This window comes from Phyllostomus hastatus, unplaced genomic scaffold, assembly GCF_019186645.2.
Source record: "Phyllostomus hastatus isolate PE091 unplaced genomic scaffold, TTU_PhHast_1.1 phas_contig_329, whole genome shotgun sequence".
In the NCBI taxonomy this organism is placed as follows: Eukaryota; Metazoa; Chordata; class Mammalia; order Chiroptera; family Phyllostomidae; genus Phyllostomus; species Phyllostomus hastatus.
In genome coordinates, this window is record NW_025333854.1 from 2,609,504 (window position 1) to 2,624,226 (window position 14,723).

General features: G+C 58.8%; 1 protein-coding gene across 1 annotated transcript in view; it reads right to left on the minus strand.

Annotated features, from left to right (window-relative positions):
- ITGA2 (integrin subunit alpha 2) overlaps nucleotides 1-13,297 on the minus strand; it is an 80,047-nt gene extending 66,750 nt beyond the window's left edge. Inside the window, exon 1 of the mRNA XM_045839904.1 lies at nucleotides 12,711-13,297. Coding sequence (XP_045695860.1) covers nucleotides 12,711-12,768 — 58 coding nt within the window. The 5' untranslated portion in view covers nucleotides 12,769-13,297. The remainder of the gene's footprint in view (nucleotides 1-12,710) is intronic.
- Between the last annotated feature and the right edge of the window lie 1,426 nt (nucleotides 13,298-14,723).

Here is a 14,723-nt window from a genome sequence, read left to right on the forward strand (position 1 = left end):
GTGGCTCAAGGCTCTGACCCCACACAGCTCTGCTGACCTCTGCTGTCTGACCCTTCAGTCCCAGACGGCCGCACTTTTGTGGAGACCACAATCCTGGAGACCCAGCAGGTCTGCTGGGTGTGTGGTGGGGTCCACGCCACTACACTGGAGGGGTCTCCCCAGGCCTCCCCTGGACACGATCCCACGTCCCCTGACGGCCTCGCGGAGATGGGTTCACCTGCACCAGGAGCCCCACTCCCGGGCTGTGCAGCAAAATGCTGCCCACGCACACCTGGCCTCTTCGGGGCACAGCCACCCAACGGCGAATCTTTTTATATTTGCTTTGAGAATTCTCTTGTAACTTGGATAGGCTGACATCTTCCCAGCCACCACCTACTGTGTTTTGTCCCTTCCCTCCTGCATTTTACGACATTCCACCAGGAAACAGCAGGCTGCACGTGAACATCGTGCTTGGAAATCCCCTCCACTAAATACCTAAGTTCACTGGCTGAACGCTCCCCTTCCCACGCATCTGGAGGCCACAGCAAGGCCACACGTCTGCCACCATGCAGCAAGGACCCTCTCCTCTGTTTCCAATAACATGGTCCGCGCTCAGCTCCGAGGCTCCGCAGAGCTGGCTGCAGCATTCCCGTGTCTCCCGACAGTCTCCACGGCAGATCTCCAAAGACCCTCTCTCCAAAGAGGCGATGTTCACGGATTTGGGGGGCCAGGACATGGAACTGTCTTTCGGGGGGAGTGCCATTCAATCCCGAACCCCCTCAGGAGAGTGTTTGCAGCCCGAGGCCTCTGGGGACAACAGCCCTGCCCTCCAGGACAAAGAGTGGGCTGGCCAACTTCTTTCTGGGGCAGAAACAGCAGGCTTCCCAAGCGCAGTGCCCCTCTCCTGCGATGCACCCCCATCCACGTGGGCCCTGCACGTAGCCCCCTAGTGGGGCCACAAGGGGAACGGACGGACCGTGCCCGAGCTCATGTGGACCGCTGGGGTCTGAGTAATAGAGCCTTTTGTCGCTGACTCAGGGGCCTCGTGCCTGCCCACTTCCATGAAGGGGTGACAGGCTGGTGCGTGAGCTCGTGCACAGGGGGCACCCGAGGCCGGGCCTGACGGTGCAGAGCAGAACACTCCTCGCAGTCTGCACACTGGGGGCCGGGCGACAGCGAACGTGGATACTTCCTGGGAGCCTGGAGAAATCTCGGGAGGGCATTATGTTCTCCTACGATGGGGGGGGGCATAGGGGCCTGAACAAACCTCATCCCAATGTTAAGAAGCAGAGAGACTCCAGCTGACATCTAGGTAATAATCTGCTGCCCGAGGATTTGTGGCCACTACTTTTTTCACGGCGCCTGCATGTGCCGTTCCCCCGACAATCTCCGTGTTCACATCAAGAAATATGGGCATCCCTTCCATGCCCAGAAGCGAACCCGTTTATACATTATCACGCCGCAGGGGGTGTTATGGATGGAGTGCATCCCTCCCAAATGCATACGTTGAAATCCTAACTCCTAATGTGACTCCGTTTGAAGCCAGGACCTTTAGGAGGTTAAAAGAGGTCATCGGGTGGTCCCTAACCTGAGAGCACCAGCATCTGCGTGCGAAGTGGGAGCCTTAATGTGGCACAGGCCAGGCCACGTGAGCACAGTAGGAGGTCACAGCCTACAGGCCGGGAAGAGAGACCTCACCAGGAACCCACCCAATGGTCCTTTTCCGGAACTGTGGTTCCCAGGGCCGCGAGAAATGAATTTCAGTGGCCAACGCCGCCGCGCGGTGCGTGGTGGCCTGCTCAGGCAGCCCCAGCAGATCACACAGGGAGCAGTCAGATCACAGCAGAGAGTTTCAACGCACCGTTCTGCGTCTCAGAGAGAACTCTGCCGGTGCGAACCGAGGAATACAGGAGAGCTGGGGGCTAATGCCAGTCACATCGCTAAGGGCGTATGTTTTGTGTGGAATGGTGTTTTGGTGACGAAATGAGTGCATCCAGGCTGGGGTGCTGGGGCTGAGGGGCCAAGGATTTGAGGCCCCGCCCCACTGCTGCCTCGGGGGCAATGACCAGCGACCATCTGCAGAAGGCCGCTGCAGTCGCTTCTTAAGCCAGCATCCGCTACAACGCAGCACTTCGAAACCACTCAGCAGGTTCCTTTTTTATCAGGACGCTGGAGGGGGAGCCGCTCCCTGGCAGACTCACGGCGTCCCCGTGGCCCAGAGGACCGGGAGGACCTGCAGGGAAGGCAGCTCCTCCGTTTACCACTTCCTCCCCCAGCCCCGCCCCCGGGAGCAGAGAGCAGCACCCTGCCCCAGTGAGGCAGCGGCTGCGGAGTGGCTTGCTGAGTAATAACAGCAAGACCGGCCTCACACGCCCGCCCGAGACCCGGTGTGAGACAACAACAGGCGGACTGCAGTCCGCGCTTCCTCTGTGACAGCTCTGCGCACAGCACACTCCTCTGTGGGCTTTTGGTCGCGACCCCGTGGCGATCAGACAAAACCTGGAAAAGTGTCCGCCCAGTGCCTGGCCAGCAAGGAGCACTTCCAGAAAACTCTTTGTTCTGTCTCTCACTCCTAACCCTTGTGTTACTGAGGACGGCATGCTGCTCGAGAAGCGGGAAAGGGCACAGCACCCTCAGCTCTAATGTGACAAGTGTGTCTGGGGTGCATTTCCACGCAGGTCTGGACCCCCAAGCCTGGAGAGAGGGGCCAGCCCTGCCCCAGGCCGCGCCTGCGCAGAGCACACCACCGGAGGCGAGAGAGCGTTATCAGCCCACAGACCCCCCAGGAAGCCGCAGCGGCAGGAAGCTGGGTCACTCACAACCTGACTTGGAAACTCAGAAAATAGCCTTGAAACTCAACAGCGCAGCTAATCATTACCCAGAGTGTGCATGGCAACGGAAACCAGTCATGGGCCACCTCCCCTCTCAGGGACACACACACACACACACACACACACACACACACACACGGCCGCAGGAACTCCCGCTCGAGAGCATTGTCTCTGCGGGAAGGATGACCTGCTGACCTCCTGCAGAAAGCCGCCCCTCCGCTCGGAAACACAAAACAGCCACTGGCCTGGAAATAACAGGCTCCTGGGGAATGACCGCCCAGCGGGCCCAGGTCTGAGCTCTGCGAGGCCGGCTGAGGGCTCCGGGCTTGGCAGAACGGGGTGCGCACCCCCACGGCACAGACGGGCCCTCGCCATAGCCGCCGCTGCCGGAGCGCAGTGGGGCGGCCTTCCCTGCACTTTCACTAAGGAGGGAAAACTCCGACTTCCTTTAAGTCTTTGTGTTGAGTGTCAGGAAGGACCAAGGTGCCGCCCCTCTCCCCCACAGGTGACGGGCGTGAGGGACGGAGAGCAGAGCTCCGGGGGCCGCCCTGAACCCCGAGATGCTGCTGTGTCTCACTCTCTTCTCCCACCATTTGACGGGCACCCCGGGGTCCCTCAGACATGAGTGATGATAAAACGAATGGGTGCCCTGTTCACAGATTGGAAAAAATAACATGGCATGCGCCGTTGCTGCGAGCAGACCACAGGACAGAGGGGACGAGGCCACTCCGGTCGGAGAGAGCGTGAGCAGCAGGGCCCCAGGGCAGCCTGCAAGGGTGCAGCCCCGGCCTGAGTCATTTTGGAAGCCAGTTGCTAGAAAACCGAGACATGTGGCCAGATGGTCTCCTGAAGGTTCATCGAGGCCCAGATTCTAAAGCATCCTAATCTACACAGAGTTCTCAAAGGACAGGTCTTTTCAGGTGGTAACAGAACGTGCACCCTGGCGAAGAGGAGGAAGGAGACTTAAAATAAACGTGAGGCACCACTTTACAACCACCAAACTATAAAAAGTGTTTCAAAGCTACAGAAAGTAAATTAAAATCTAATGTTGGAGAAATTTGGTAAATCCACATATGACTGATGACTGCACCGTTCAATATGCTCCAGGAACTAAAAAGGACCCATTTATCTTTGCCCCAGTAATGCCTCTTCTGGAAATCACCCAAAAGGAAAAGAGAAGAAAAGGAAAAAAGGAAAGGCTTCTTGCACAGCGATATTTATAACCACCTTATTTACAGCAGGGGGAAAAGACCCAGAGGAAGCGGCCCCCTTGCCCAACACGGACACAATGGCGCCCACAGCCCGGCAGGATGCGGGAGTGCAAAGGCCCTGAGGAAACGCACACACAATAGACGGCAAGTGGGGACCCGCCGACCCGCCATTCTCCTGTAAATGGGGAGCAGGCCTGTGAAAAAATGACAACGTACACATGGGCACACCAAAGAAAAGAAATATAAACGTTTCTCCAGTTATGATGAATATCTAGCCTGTGTCATGTTTTTTTTCTGTAAAATATTAAAATAGTCTGCTTTGAGTGTCGCAGGTTCGATTCCCAGTCAGGGTACATGCCTGGGTTGCAGGCCATGACCCCCAGCAACCGCACATTGATGTTTCTCTCTCTCTCTCTCTCTCCCTCTCTCCCTCCCTTCCCTCTCTGAAATAAATAAATAAAATCTTAAAAAAAATAGTCTGCTTTGTAAAGAAAGGTTTCTATAAACCGAAACGATTAATCCAGTTTAGTGCTGTTGTAGGGTAGAATTCACATTTGGGTTCTAACTGATGTTTATTTTAACATGTGTTTTAGCACTGGTTTTCTGGGCCCTTACTGCACACTAACTAGGGCCCGGGAAGCGCAGGGGAGCGGAGAGCATCTTTGGCGGGAGAGCGGAGCTGCGGGTGAACTTCGGCGCCGCTTTCTGGGGACGGGAGGGGGTCGGGGACAGGAGGGGGAAACACGTCCGCACTGTCCTGCACGCCCGTTCGCCTTGCCGGCTGTCCACTGCGTTCTCGTAGGCCCACATCTCAAGGCGAAGGAGAAACTTTTCAAAAGCAAACAAACTCTGTCAAGTGAAAAAAATCGACCAGGAGAACGTTCTAGCAAATTCAGGTAAACCTGCCGATATTGCCCGCACACCGCCCCCGCCCCGGGAGGAAGGGGGGCCAGCGGCAGCTTGGCGTTCGTGCACAGAGCGTGCCCTTCTGCGGTGGCCTGGGAGCGGTCACTCGTGTGACCCTGGCAGGTGCCATTCAGCCAACCAAGTGCCACCGGCACAAACGAAGGAGACTTGGGCCCTGTGTTCTCCGAGTCTGCCATCGGGAGGAGTTGGAGCCCAGGACACAGGCGGCTGACCCCAAAGGGGGCAAAGGCCACAGAAGGGTCCGCGTGTGGGACTGTAGTTTCCAGACGGATTATCCATCCTATTCCAGACAGAAGTGAAGAATCAAAAGTGAACCGGCGAGACGTCAACGCACAGCTCTGGAACTTTCTGTTTTGGGGAAATCTGATGAAGGCGCTGACGTGAACTGCCCCGCCAGGACCGGAGTGCTGCTGCGGGTCCCACAGCCCAACGCCAGCACCGAACTCACTCATCACGACCGCGTCAGGGTGGTCGGTGCGTGGGGGAACGAGACTATGTGCATGGCCTCCGCCCCAGCGGGGTGCTGCCCCGGAGAGCGGGAGGTGCCTGGCCCGCGCTCCCCGAGCCATCCCCCTTCCCAGGCCCGGGCCAGCCCGGCCCCCGACACCCCTGCTGTCCTCTGTGTTTCACAGCCCGCCCTCCTCTGCCTCCAGCCAAGGGCTCAGCTGCGGCCTCTCATCTGTTGCCGGAGCTGGTGGTGCTGCAGGTCGCCCAGCGCCCCCGCTGGCTGCGCCCCCAGCCTGTCCCCACGGGTTCGGGGCCCCACCACACACACACAGGCCTCAGCGGAATTTCCAAACGTTGCAAGTGTGTGGTGCGCGGCCGTAAGTGATAGAGGAAAGAAAATCTCATTACGGTCGTTCGCCTGCAAGTCTCTCCCGTGTGTGTCTGTCCCAGGCAGAGGCCCCCATCTTGTCCCTCCAGCCGCTCTCGCCCTTTGCCCCCAGCCGCGCTGACCCACGCCATTTCCTCCCCTGCCCTTCCCCGCCAGCCCGCTGCCCTCTGGGTTCCACGTTGTCACTCCTCGCCGCGGCGGCGGCCACGCGGCTGGACGTGTGTGAGGAAGTCGAGCCCACTGACCACGCTCCGCTCCCACACCGGCTCTGGGCGCCCCCCTTCCCGGCCCACTGCGCTGGCTGCTCCTTCTCTCGGGGTGGCCTCTCCCCCGGCCCCCCTCGGGGCCCCTTCTTCCAGCTCTGGTCAAGGCGTCCTGAAGTCTCTCTGCACCCAACTCACTCACCAACGCCATGTCTTCTTCTACTGTCTAGACTCCTAAACCTCTACCCCTGCCTCACCCCCTCCCCGCATACACATCACCATCCACGGACCACACGCTCACACCTAGAACTTGTCGGTCCTCTTTCCCACCCCGCCTGCCTTCCCGCAGCACCACCCGTCTCGGTAGATGGCCCCCACTTCCGACACCGGGGCTTCAGTCCTACCTCCTCCCTGTCGCCGCCACCACGGCAAATCCACCACCAACTCCTGGCCATTCTTCCCTAACATCTTTCGAGTCCGTCCCCCACTGTCCCTCCCCGTGGCCATTACCTGCATGTTGATCGCCACCCCCCTCAGTGGGTGCGCTCCACCAAAACTGAAACGAGAACCCACTCTTGTCTCAGCGGCCTTGGTGCCTTCCGTGTGGCCTCTCCAAGCAACCCACCAACCCTCCCTGCTGCCAGGGGGACCTGCCTGAGGGGCCGATCTGATGGTGTCCCTCCAGGACCTGGCCGCCGTCTTCAGGATAAAGCCAGGCCCCTTAGCACAGTTCACAGGCCCGTCCCAGTGGCACCTGCACCCCTCTCAGCCTTCACCCTCCGTGGACACCTTGAGCCGTGTGTCCTGGACAGAACGACCTTCTCCTTCCCTAGACAAGCGTCTAAAACCCCTGGCGGAGGGACTGGGGCACACGCGTCCTGCTCATGGTCACAGGGTTCTGTATCTGACAGCACCACGCCGTCACCACCAGCCCTGGTCAAAGGGGGCGCCAGACCCTGTGACCCCTGGGGTCCCCGTGGCAGATGGGAAGTGTAATGATTCTTTCTCCATCCAGTGAAGGCTTCTCCAGGCGCTTCACACTCAGGTGCGTCCCAGCGATTTTCTCCATCCGCTGAACTCTTGAACCACTCATTGGCAATTAATGATAGGTGACCCCATGGCATCTATTATGATGCGGAAACTCTTCATTATATCTCTATGTCACAGGCATCAACAATGCAGCATAATAAAAACAACCTAAAATTTAAATTAGATGGAAGTTTTTTAAGACACCAGGAGAGAGGATGGCTGTGAACTTCAAGAATTCCGAAACTGGAAAAACGGCCCAAGACCCACGTTCCTTCTGTCGTCCCCTGAGGACGGTGTGTTGGCTTTATCCTCAGGCCGCCGCCGCCACGGCTGCAGGGTGACTGTAGCTGTTCCGAGCTTCGTGTCCGGATCGGACAATGTGTTTCTTAAAAGCGCCTCTCTTGCCCTGGCTGGCGTAGCTCAGTGGATGGAGCGCGGGCTGCGAACCAAAGCGTCGCAGGTTCGATTCCCAGTCAGGGCACATGCCTGGGTTGCAGGCCACGGCCCCCAGCAACCGCACATTGATGTTTCTTTCTCTCTCTCTATCTCCCTCCCTTCCCTCTATAAAAAATAAATAAATAAAATCTTTTAAAAGAAAGCGCCTCTCTCAGCAATGGAAAAGTTTTTCCCAAAGTCCGGCAGCAGATCCGCGTCCCCGTCTCCTCGGCCCGAAGCGCATTACGCGCCCGTGTCTGAACCAGACCCCGGGAGAGGCACGGGACCCCGGACTGCCTGGTCCAATCACTGCGCGAGGCCGCAGATCACCCAGCCGAGGGGGCGGGGTCAACCCGACCCCTGGACCGTGTTCGGGAAAGGAGGCCGGCAGGATGCGGCGCGGGTCAGGGCCCCGTGGGGGCTGGGCCCACAGCCTTCCCTCGCGTCCGCGCCCGTTCTCCGGTGGACCGAAGCCTCTCCCACCGGGTTCCGAGTCGCCTTCGGTTCCACACGGGGCGAGCGCGCTGCCTGACAGAAAGCAGTCGCTGCACAACCATCTGCTCGGGCCCCAGGGGCTGGAGTTCGCCGCAGCCCGGTCCGCAGAGCAGCTGCGGACCCTCTGCGGGACTCCCTGCCGCACGCAGCACCTACAGTCGTCTGGGCTTTGCGGTACCGAGGTTCTTCTCTCCAGAGAGCCGCTCTTCCGTGCGTTTTCCGTGCAAATCATCAGTCACCATGACAGCCGAAACAAACATACAAACCACAGGCCCCTGCACGTCGTTGACCTGACGATCGTAGGGCTTCTTCCTCTTTTCCGCCGCCTTGCAGCAATGCCTCCCGCGGGGCTGACAGCCTGCCTGGACTGCAGCCGGTGACGCCAGTGGTCACACCTACCTAATGTCCGGAGGACCCTTTGGGGACCCAATATTTGTTGAAAATCTTTCTTTTCAAATTATTTTTTATTGATTAGAGGAAGACATCAATTTGTGGTTCCCCACTTCATTGGTTGTTTCTTGTATGTGCCCTGACCAGGGATCGAACCCACGACCTTGGCGTTCGGGGACGGGCGCTCAAACCAACTGAGCTACCTGGCCAGAACTGACAGTCTTTATTTTTGACACACTGACGGAATGTGTCTTTATTTTGGGGAATGTCTACAATTCCGTCGTGAGAGGCTCCTTTCTTTTTTTTATATAAAGATTTAATTTATTTATTTTTAGAGAGGGAAGGGAGGGAGGGAGAAAGAGAGAGAGAGAGAAACATCAATGTCCAGTTGCTGGGGGCCGTGGCCTGCAACCCAGGCATGTGCCCTGACTGGGAATCGAACCTGCGATGTTTTGGCTCGCAGCCCGCGCTCAATCCACTGAGCTACGCCAGCCAGGGCTGAGGCTCACTTCTTTACAGTAACAGACCCCCCCCCCCACCCCCCCTGCTCGGACCTGCCCACGGCAGGTAGCCCAGGGAGACGGCAGCAGTCAGCACCCCCTTTGGAGGGAATTTGCTCAGAGTGACACGCCCACTGCCTCTCGGTGTGGAAGCCTGCCTGTCTCGGTGGTCACCTCACACGGGGTGGCACAGGCAACGCCGGAGCTTCAGTCGGATAGGACCTAGGGGGTGCGGCGCTAATGTTTCAGCAGTTACTTCCACCCCTGGCTGTACATCAGAAACACATGAGTAATTGTTTTTAAATACTAAATCCTGCACCCCAATCCATTAATTTAACTCACACAGAGGCTCGTGAGCCAGTGTTTAAGAGAACAAAGCTTCGAGAGGTTGGGCAGCGGTAGCTGGGGGTGACTTTATCGGAGGGTGGTCTGGGGCTTGGGGCAGGTCCCAGAAATGAGAGGTGGCCTCAGACTTTCCTTTTTGTTATAAAAGAAAAACTTCCCCGTTTGATCATTTTGCCTGGGGCTGTTTCTTCTAACACAGGAGGAGTTGCAAAGAGGCAAGAGAAAAGGGAGGAGGCACCGAGGCAGGCAAGGCAGAGAACAGTCTGGAAAGTGTGCTCACACTAACTGCGGTGCGCCTGGGTGCAGTCAGGTCGCAGGTGGCGTACGAGGGGTGTACATATGGCCTTGGGGGGTGACGTGTGTGCACACGTGTAGTGTGGCTGCCTCTGTGTGTGAGCAGGGCGGGCGTGGCAGAGGAAAGGCTGAACAGGTTGGCTGCGGCCAGATGGCAGAGAGCTTTCTCCGAACCTGCCAAGACATCTGGACTTTACCCTACCCAAGACGGGGAGCCGCCGAATGTTTGCAGCAGGGGAGCGGCGGGGCACAGACCCGTGTTAGAAAGATCACTTTGGACCCCGAGGAGACGGGGCCGGAGGGATAACAAACACAGGAAAACCAGTGTCAAACTACAGCAGTTCACACACACACGCGCACGCACGCACGCTAACCCAGGGCCTGACGTGGATGCCACAGCACAGGTCGCCGGGCTGGGGGGAGGGGACGGAACCTGGAGGCTGGAGATGGGCCGCGAGGCGAAGAACAAGGCCAAGGCCCCTCTGTAGTGTCTGCCCGGAAGGCTGCCCTCAAACAACCGCGGACCACAGAAGGAGAGCAGGGTTCAGAGGCCAGGTGCCGACTGCCGCGGGGGACGTGTGGAGTCTGACACTCGCGCAGCACCTCCGGGTGGAGGTGCCGGGCGGAGGGGAACGGAAATGCTGCTCAGGGGGTCAGAGCAGCGGCCTGGGCGGGACGCTGGCCTGCACTGGGACTGGCCCGGGGAGAATGGGCGGGATGGCGAGGAAGGTCCAGGACGGGACCCGGCAAACAGCACCCGGGCCTGGGCCAAATGCAAGGGCCAGTGGAGGAGACTGAGGAAGAACGGCCAGGAGGGTGAGGGAAAAACAGGGAGGACAGGAGCCAGAGGCGGGGGGAGGGTGCTTCAGGAGGAAAGCGCTGGCACTCACAGGCCTTGCCTCCCAGGGGAGCAGCAGGAGTACCTACAGCCCGAGGGGGGGGGGGCAGGGAGAGGGCTGGAGAATACTCTGTGGTGGGCACCAGAGACGGTGCAAGAAGGAAACGCAGAGCCCAGAGGAGACAGTGTGGGTGGGCTCGGGCGTCTCACAGCAACACTGCCCTTGCCCCTCTGGGCCTGTTGGTCGCTGGGGATCATCTAGGCCTCTGTGGTCTTTCTCGTCCACCCCCGACCGGCCAGCTACCATCTCAGCACAAGCACTCGGACGGGGCCGGATCGGCAGAAGGTGAGAACTCGGAAACCAAACTATGCACACTGCTTTTCCTAAATACCGGGGAGAAGGGCTATGGAAAGTGAACCTGAATCTGGGCTACAGATGACAGTCTGGGGCCTTCTGTTTCTCCAGCGATCAGCACGGATGCCGGAGAGGAGGCAGGGTGTGTACACACTTACACACACGTGCCGTTAACCTTTCAATTTCTGGTATGTTTTCAGGTTACACAGTTGAGCATGCACACCGTTTATAAGCAACTGCAGGCGTGTGTAGCAGGGATGAACCCTCACCGATGTTATACAGACTGGGGAATGCCACACACAGCTTCGGCCACCGCTGACCGAGAGATTTCAGTTATGTATAGTCTCGGATACTGGGGGGACCCCAAAATGTGGCTGCTTCCCTGGGAGCCTCCGCTGGTGTCACCGTGGCCAAGTTCTGCCGTGACCGTCCTGATTAGGAAGGAACCCTGTTCCTCGAGGACACAGGCAGCCGGAGCAGAAGGAAGAGGCAGCCACACGCAGGGTTTTGCGGCTGCCACTGTACGCCTCCCCCGCCCGCTCGCTCGCCCACTTGCACGGAGCCGCCCTCCGGCAGGGACTCCTCCGGTTCAAGCCTCCGGACCTGCCTCCACGCCTCGAAGCTACGCATTCCTCGTTTCGCTGCTCTGTCACAGACAAGCCTCGACTCCTCCCCGGAGACGGAGACGAGAAAATGATGTTATGTTTCCATAGCTTCGGTTAATAATGGGTAATTAAAGAGGATGGAAAGCTTGGAATTCAGTGTCTATTAGCTCTGTCCTGGTGCAGGGCCTGGTGTCCCGCGTGAAGCCAACTTTACCTGGAACCCCAGGTTAGGTAGGGCTGGTGGCCCCTCAGAAACACTCCCTGGGGCGGGGCGGGGGGTCAGGAGAGCCGCTTTTGCACCAGAGGCAGGTTACACAGGAAATCTGCCGGTGCTTGATTGCTGGTGATGGGAATGGTGAGGCTCTCTCTCTCTGCTCTCTCTGGCCTGGGAAACTGCTCCGGGGTCATGGGGATTGGGTTTCTTCCCCAGTAAGGAACAGCCACCCAGTAGGTGCCTCAAGGGAGGGCGGTTTAGGAAATACTTAGGTTAACTTCTTTGTAAAAACATTTGAAAGTCAGAGACCGTATATTTGTTCTGAGGGCTGGTCAAACTACAAAATACCAATGTGACTCCCCGTCACCACCCTCCCCCCCAAGTAAAGCAAAATCATTCAAGTTCACGCTGGGCTCTGCAGAAGGTCTGGGGGAAGCACTCAGGGCGCTCGCGGGGCGGGAGGAGGGAGCGGGGCGCAGCGCCCGGCACCCCCAGCCTCACTTCCCAGCACAGGGCAAAAGGAGTCAGGCGAGGGTGGGCCCCGCTCGCCGCCCTGCAGCTGGCGCTGCCGCGACCTCAGCGCTGCTGCAGCGCCAAGAGCAAGCAAGTGGAAAGAACTTTTCCTGGCCTGAGTTTACATTCGTTGAACAGGCGACGTAAGAACAATAAGAGGAAGGCAGGAGGGAAGGAAGAATCCCCCTCTGCCGAGTACCTGCCAGGCGCTTGGGTTTTCTGTCCCCTGTGGCAAGAAACACCAGTGCCGCGTCCTGAAGAAGTGGGGGCGCCAGCACACGCTTGGGGTGAAAAACCAAGCACCTGCAGCGGCCGGTTCCCGCGGAGCCACAGGCACGGCTCCGAGGAGGCGCAGGCTGAACCCCCGGCCCCGGCCTGGCGCGGCACCTGTCTCAGCCAGGCTGCGGGACTCGCTCTCCGGACACTCACTCACACCCACTGTCTGTGCACAGGTGTGTGCCTGCACGCGTGCCCCAAATCAGAGCTCGCACTGACTCCACTTTGAAGGGTGCTTAACAGACGGCCAGTCCCTCCTTCGTGGGGACACCGGGCGGGGCAGAGTGGATGAAAGTCTCTCCGTCCCGCCTCGATGGCTGGGAGCCTGGGCCCACGTGGACCCAGTCGGAGCGGAGACGCGCACTGCCTGCGCGCCCATCCCCACGACCTGTCCCCCCGCCACCGCCGCCACTGCGGAGCGCAGCCCTCGCTTACCTTGAAAGAGCAGCAGCACCAGCCGCCGCGGCGCGGTCCCCTGGCGACCCGGCCGCATCCTGCGCCTGCCCCGGGCACTGTAACTGCTCGGGGACTGCAGAGAGACCCGAGAGCCCCGCCACTCGCCAGAGGCCGTCCAGAGGGCTGGGCTCTCCGCCCCCGCGAGCGCAGAGAAAAGTCTTCGGGCAGCTCCGGGGGCGCCAAGGCCCGCCCGGGCCCGCCCCTCGGCGTAGGCTAACACGGATGTGCCCGCCCCGCCCGGCCCCGCCCCGCCGCCAGGCCCCGCGGGCCGCACCTGGGCCCCACGCCCCCGGAAACCGCACCTTAGCTCCGCGCCACCGGCCCAGCCCGGGGGTCCGGAAACCTTGGGGAAGCGGCCGGTGCAAACGGCACCCTGCCCCCGCGCACCACCGGACAGCCCGGGCAGATGGATGGCTGGCAACCAGCCTGCCCTCACCCCGCCCCCTGGCCCTCCGGAGACCCCGGGATCCCCAGGACTACCCCGCCCTTCTGCAGCCCTTGGTGGCTCCGGGCGGAGATAGGGGCTCGGAGCAGGGCGGGGCTGCGCCGTAGGCCGCTGCCCTGCCTTTCCCAAGTGGGCGGAGAAGCTGACAAAAATAAGCCCGGAACGACCAGGTTAGAAAAAAAAAAAAAAAACCCGCTCCCAAGCTATGATTATCCCAGGTGACATTTAAGCGAGACCTGCGGCAGGAGCGCCGGGTGCCCCGTGTGAGTGTGAGTGAGAGCCTCACTCGCTCCTCTCCTCCCAGACAATCCAGAGCCGATTGCAGTGCCAAGTTTGGCCAGTTTACTCCTAGACCCAGGGAGCCGAGCCCAGGTGGGAACCGGTGACCCTTCCTGCCCGCCTGTGCGACAGACACCGTGATCATTTTACTTGCTGGCGGCGGGCCAGTCTCTTATCTGCAAAGAGAACATTCTATGACCTCATGTGGCATTTTTACTTACCAACCTAAGAAGGAATAGGATATTTGCTTTTCTTTAAGCCTGACTTCTCCTCCAAAGATTCCTCCACAAATTCCTGGCTATGGCCGAAACTAGAATTCTTCCAGTGACTACTTTTGGGAAGTAAGCAAGTGTGTTGGTAAATTAAGGAGTTATTGTCACCATCCCAAATCTTTGTGGAGCAGGAAGGGGTGCTTAGGAGACTGTCACCGGAAGCTGGGTGATTCTGGGAGGACAGAGCTTCATTAATTGGTGAAAAGCAAATGCTCCCTTTCATGGCCAGGGCTGGAGTCTCGAATTTTGAAAGTCTTGCATTGGTACTGATCACATATTACTGCTTCTCATTATGACCATAAACTCTGTACCTTTGAACCCAACATGGAGAGCCTTCGGTTCTCGCCTGTGTTCTTACCCGTCTGACTAACTCTGCTTACTAATCCTGACACAAACACCGGTGGGCCTTTCTTCTGACCCGTCCTGGCCACTCACCGGCTTACTAAGGCCTCAGCTATCGCCTGAGAACTGTCTGGTGGCCGCTCACTCACCCCGCACCACGCCCAGACTCCTTTCTTGCAGGAAGTCAGCCAGGTTCCAGGGGGATGAGCAGGTCTGCTCCTTGGACTCCCCGAGTGTGAGTGAGTGCACGCTCCGCACAGACTGTGTGTAAGGGGGCAGGAGAGCTCCTCCTTGCGAGTCGGGAATCGGGGCTTTGTCTTTGGGAGCTGGAGACAACTGTGCACCCTTTTTTGCTTTTGTGCTCAGAACCGGACAAGTGAGTGTTTTGCAGGTTTGGGGACAAAAGACATCAGGAGTTAGATTTTTTTCACAGCAGACAAACATTTCAGATTTCAGGAAACAGATTATCGACTCCTGCTCCACGTCAGTTTTAAGAGTGCGAAGGGTTCCGGAGACAAAAGTTTGAGAATGCCTGCTTTAAAATGCCCAGGCGCTGCCCTGCCCCGGCCCCACTGTGCTGGACCCCGCGTACAGGGCGGGAAGTAAGAGCATCAAGCGCGGGCTTTGCAAACTCTTTGGTCTCAGGGGCTCTGT